The 6,000-nt window shown below is 40.2% G+C and overlaps 1 protein-coding gene across 2 annotated transcripts in view; it reads left to right on the forward strand.

Annotated features, from left to right (window-relative positions):
* Nucleotides 1–6,000, forward strand: part of RC3H1 (ring finger and CCCH-type domains 1) — an 80,683-nt gene that overhangs the window by 64,782 nt on the left and 9,901 nt on the right. The window contains exons 14-18 of one of the 2 annotated variants that reach the window (XM_006153336.3): nt 434–647; nt 1,374–1,464; nt 1,601–1,733; nt 2,951–3,121; nt 5,270–5,385. In XM_006153336.3, coding sequence (XP_006153398.1) covers nt 434–647; nt 1,374–1,464; nt 1,601–1,733; nt 2,951–3,121; nt 5,270–5,385 — 725 coding nt within the window. The remainder of the gene's footprint in view (nt 1–433; nt 648–1,373; nt 1,465–1,600; nt 1,734–2,950; nt 3,122–5,269; nt 5,386–6,000) is intronic. The other variant, XM_014589684.2, reaches the window with a different exon arrangement.

The raw sequence follows: 6,000 nt of genomic DNA on the forward strand, positions 1-6,000 counted from the left end.
GTATTTATTTTTATGTACATGTGTTGGGCCATTATATAAAATATATTTCTTACTGTGGGGAATGATCAGAGGTTTAAAAACAATTATTTTTTTCTTTTTAAGGTTTTTGCCTTAGGGTACATGTACTCGCTGGAGAGAGAGAGAAAGGGGGTAAGTGAGAAATCACTCCCCCAGTGGGGGATGGCCATGCCACAGTCTCTTCTCCATTTGTCTCTCAGGATTTGGGGCATGTATGCACACATGCCTGGCATGATTTTCAAGCTTCCAGGTCTGGGACTAGAACTGCAGTCAGCCATGTGGGATCTAGTGCTTTACCCTCCTCACTATAGGCTGGCTCCAAGAGCCTTGTACTGTTATTTAACCTTACTACAGAGCTAAAGGAAATTGTGTTAGAGATCTAAGGGTGGACTGGATTTTGCATTTGCTTTATCAGAATGTGGAGAGTAAAGGAATGAGAGACCAGAGGTTAGATCCTCAAAGAAGAACAGCAGAAACGAGTGATGATGACCTTATCCCATTTGGAGACCGGCCAACAGTATCTCGATTTGGTGCCATTTCTCGAACTTCCAAAACAATATATCAAGGTGCAGGTCCAATGCAGGCCATGGCACCACAGGGAGCTCCCACAAAATCTATTAACATTTCAGGTAAGAATCTCAGAGGTAAGCTGACATAAAGTGCTCATACTCATGACTCTCAGCACAACCTCCACTCCCCATTTTCATTCTTTTCCAGGGAATTTAGGGGCATAAACTAAACTACATGTCTATATATGAAGATTGCTTAGGTTTCCTTTTTTTTTTTAGTACTTTAATTGCCTTTATTAGAATTATACCATCTCATTATTTTTAAAAAATTCAAATAGAAGAACAAAATACAAAGAGGCTTCACTGTGGAAGAAACAAAAAATATCAGCAATCTATTACCATTTTGGTAGCTGTCTTTCAAGACATCTGTGTGCACAATATATATATATGCCTTTTAGATTTTGGGCAGCTTAAAGAGAAAAGAAAAATCTGGGGACCAGTTCATTGCACAGAAGTAAAATACAACACTTTGCAAGACTGACCCATGTAGAAAATTCTAGGTTCACCTCTGGAGACCTCCCTGATTATGCAGGGCACATGCATACGTGTGATCCAGACTGGCTGAGGTTGTGAGTGGAGCACAGCATCAAGGACTCTGTTGGGGTGCCGTCTCCCTATCTCGCTCTCTTGCTCATGCAAGCTCTGAGTCTCCATTCTTTAAAGAATTCAGTACTGCATTCAATTCTGAGACAGTAGAAAACTGTGAATTTCTACTACCTAACTAAAGAAACTCAGAAGAATCAATCTATGAATTATCTCATACTACAATAATTCATTCTCTTACAGATTATAGTCCATATGGAACCCATAGTGGCTGGGGAGGTTCTCCGTATTCACCTCATCAAAACATACCTTCTCAGGGACACTTTAGTGAGAGGTATGCATCATTCTTTATACTTAAGGCAAACCTTTGAAATTATTCAGCTTTTGTTGTTTGTTTGTTTTTTTCTGGTCAGTACTGTTTTAATAAATAAAATTTTAAAGTTTACTGCATTTTTTCTTTCTCACCAAAGGGAGAGAATATCCATGTCTGAGGTTGCCAGTCACGGAAAGCCTCTTCCATCTGCTGAGCGGGAACAGCTGCGACTGGAATTGCAGCAGCTGAACCATCAGATTAGCCAGCAGACCCAGCTACGTGGATTGGAGGTACCAGCCTGTAGATACTTTATTCCAAGAAAGCTGCCAGGTCCAGGACCTGAACCAACCACAATTAGCTATGTGGGAGTTTACTTAACCACTACTTCATTTAAATCTTCTTTCTTTCTTTCTTTATTTTTTTTTCGGGGGGGGAGGGTTTAAAGAATTATTTATTTAATTTTATTTATTCATTCATTTATTTTCATTTGACCAGAGAAAGACAGACACATAGAGGGAAGGAAAGTGAGAAAGCAAGCCACCAGGTCCAGGACTTGAACTGTGGTCAGCAATGTTGGAGTATTCAGCACCTTAACCACCATGCCACCTGCTGGCCTCCAAGTCTCCTTTCTTTAAAGAACTCAGTACTGGGACCAACAGTTGGCATAATGGCTATGTCACTGGACTCCCATGTAGTCGACCACGGTTCGAGTCCCGGTCCCTGTGGCTTAAACTCATGCTAGGTGCATGTGCATGCGTGCCCAAGATCCCGAGAAGAGAATGGAGGAGAAGGGATTGCAGCGTGGCCATCCCCCCTGGGGGGTGATTTCTCGCTTTCTGTCTTTCTGGCAAGCGCACGCACCCTATAGTGAAAACCTCACCCAAAAAAAAAAAATTCAGTATTGAGTTGAAAATTTAGACTTTTTACTACCTATGAATACAAAACAAATTATTTGAAATTTCCTCAAGAAAAGCTTATATTTGTTGATGGCATATTTAAGTTTAAGGTAAACAGTTTGGGGGCCAACTCCGTAGTCTAGTGGTTAAGGGACCAGTGTCCCACATGCCCAACTAAGGTTAGAATCCCAGTCCTGACAGCTTGAAAAACATACCAGGTGTGTGCACATGTTGAGCACACACACCATATAGCAAAAACCTCTCCCCAAAAAAAGGGAAAAAGAAATTTGGGGATATACTTCAGAGAAAATCAACAGTAAAAAAGAGGGAAAGGTGCCGCATTTATAGTAACTTTTCTCAAATAAGAAAATAAAAAAAGAACAACTTATACCTAAGATGAAATTACTATTCACTTAATTTAAATCCCCTAATTTCTTTTTCTATTACTCATATGTACTCAAAGAAAGAAACAGTGCCTTATAATTGCATTATTTTTATTACAAATACCCGAGTGATAAGCTACTTAGGGCTGTGCCAGAAATTGGACCGTGTTATTCTATGCATGATGTGAAGTGTGTTGAGTTGTATATGTGCTTGGCTTTGTGTACTAGGCCGTTAGTAACAGGCTGGTGTTGCAGAGGGAGGCGAACACCCTGCCAGGCCAGACACAGCCCTCAGCCCCACCTCCCAAGTGGCCTGGAATGATCTCAAGTGAACAGTTAAGTTTGGAACTACACCAGGTGGAAAGGGAAATCGGAAAGAGAACCCGGGAACTGAGTATGGTGAGTACTAACAGTGGAAAAAAAGAGGGAAGGTGAGATGAAATCTGATCTGTGTAGTTGTATCACGGAACTCATGGCTCTAGAGTTCAAAAATCATCTAGAGCTGTAGAATTTTCACTCTAAGGTACTCTGGTGAGTGATTAATATTTAGAATAATTTTCATAAAAATGGGCTACTGGGAGGGCCAACATTTGGCTTAATGATTGTGTCTCTGGACTCCCATGTAGTTGACCGTGGTTTGAGTCCTGAACCTGGTGGCTTAAACTCACGCCAGGCACGTGTGCACACTTGCCCAAGATCCTGAGGAGAGAATGGAGGAGAAGGGATTGCAGTGTGGCCATCCTCCCTGTGGGGGTGATTTCTCTCTGTCTGTCTCTCTCTGTCGACACTGGCAAGCACATGTGCCCTATAGCAAAATTTTCTCACCCCCCAAAAAGAAAAAAAAAAGTGGGCTACTTCCTATTTTATCATTCTCTTCATTTCCATTTGGTTTAAGTATATTCTTTGTCTTAGGGTTCTTCATTAACTTTTAGGGAAAATAAAGGAATTGATGGAAATTAGGGACCAGCAGATGGCATAATGTTTACATTGCTGGACTCCCACATAGTCTACTGTGGTTTGAGTCCTAAACTTGGTGGCTTAAAACTCATGCCAGGCACAGGTGCATGCGTGCCCAAGATCCTGAGAGAATGTGTTTACCATATAACATTCTAGGTTTCTATAGCTTTTAAGTTATGACTGATCTATTTGTTTGTTTTTTTTATGAGTAAGATGTAATCCATACATTCTTTTCTGTGAAATTCTATCCATAGATATGCTTAGAGTTTGTTTCATAACACAAATATTCATTTCAGTATATTTTAAATCTTAGGGGCTTGTGTCATCTCTCCGGTTATATGGTATTTGACTTCTTGTATAGTTTTCAGATTCTTTTATTTTTCAGTATATTTTAAATCTTAGGGGCTTGTGTCATCTCTCCGGTTATATGGTATTTGACTTCTTGTATAGTTTTCAGATTCTTTTATTTTATTATTTTTTAACTTTTATTTATTTATTTTAATTTTACCAGAGAGGGACAGAGTGAGAGCAAGAGGGAAGGAAAGTGAGAAAGCAAGCCACCAGATCCAGGACTCGAACTGCAGTTGGCCATGTGGGAGTTCAGAGCCGTTAGCCACCACACCACCTGCTGATCCCAGTTTTCAGATACTTTCATTAGGTACATTATAGGGCATTCCTGTGACCTAGTAGTTAGAGGCACCAATCTCATGACCAATACGAATTCTGGTCCTGATCACCTGAAAAACACTGGGTGAAATGAATGAGAGGGTATTGAAGCATGACCATGCCCCATTTGGGGGTGCTTTCTTCCTCTCTCTGTCTCTCTCTCTCTGTCTGCTTCTCACTCTCTGGTAAACACACTCGCTCTCTGGCAAAATAAAAAGTAAAATAAATAATGTGCGTACTTTGGTTCACTTTTGGTTAGTCATTGTTTATTTATTTATTTTATTGCCAGAGGGTTAGTGTGCTTGTCAGAGAGGGGAAGCACCTCTCTGCATGGGACATGGTCACACCATAATCTTTTTTCTTCCACTTCTATACAGTACCAGGATATCCTGTGCGCATGCATGTGCACACGGGTGTGAACACACATAACTAGCATGTTTTTCTTTGCTTTGCTTTTTAAAAATTTTATTTATTTACTTAGAGATTTTTGCTACAGGGCGCATGCGCTTGCTGGAGAGACAGAGAGACAGAAAGCAAAAAAATATCACCCCCTCAGGGAGCGTGGCCATGCTCCAATCCCTTTTTCAAACTTTTAAGGCCAAGATTCTAATCGAATCTCAGTCTGCCCTATGGGACCTGGCCCCCTGTACATACCATTTAAGTGTTGGACTCCAGGGCCAAGCCGTTTTGATTGTGAGAAGTTTCCAAGTTACCTCAAGGTTTTCTACAGCTTAGATAGTGAGCCACGTGGATTGTACTCCATTGTTTGGGTACATCTCCTTTAGTATGTGTGTTGTCTTTGGTCATTTATAAAATTAAGTATAATTTCAGGATCATCAGTTTGTTTGTATTACCTATGTTTGATCTCTTAAATTAGCATCATTAAATAGACGATAACTGCTTTTATTTCCTTCTCTTTCAAAGGAGAACCAGTGTTCTCTGGACATGAAAAGCAAATTGAATGCAAGTAAGCAAGCAGAAAATGGACAACCAGAACCACAAAGCAAGGTTCCAGCCGAGGATCTTACATTGACATTCAGGTATAGAAAGGGACATTTTCATAGTCTTGAACCACACATAAAAGAAAAGTAATAATATTATCAAGGTATAACAGAAGTGCTCTCCATAAATACAGTTTTTTTCTTTCTTTCTTTCTTTTTTTTTTTTGGAGAGGTTTTTGCTATAGGGTACATGCGCTCGCCAGAAAGACAGAGAGACAGAAAGCAAGAAATCACCCCCCAGGGGTGATGGCCACGCCGCAATCCCTTCTCCATTCTCCTCTTGGGATCTTGGGCATGCATGCACACACATCGTGAATTTAAGCCACCAGGTTTGGGACTTGGACCACGGTCGACTACATAGGAATCCAGTGACATAGCCATTATGCCAACTGCTGGTCCCCATGAATATAGTTTTTAAAATACCATTATTCTGTGTATATTGAGAAAAGAATATTTTTGCATTAGTCTAGGAATTTTAAACTTACTCAGATTGAATTATCTGTTAATAACAAAAGAAATATTTTGGGTTACATTTCTTTCTTCCCCTTGTTTTTAAATTTTTTTTTTTTTAAATACTACCTTGGGACCAGCAGATGGCATAATGGTTACATTACTGGACTCCCACGTAGTCGAACGCAGTTTGAGTCCCAGACC

Source organism: Tupaia chinensis, unplaced genomic scaffold, assembly GCF_000334495.1.
Source record: "Tupaia chinensis unplaced genomic scaffold, TupChi_1.0 Scaffold000369_1, whole genome shotgun sequence".
Classification (NCBI taxonomy): Eukaryota; Metazoa; Chordata; class Mammalia; order Scandentia; family Tupaiidae; genus Tupaia; species Tupaia belangeri.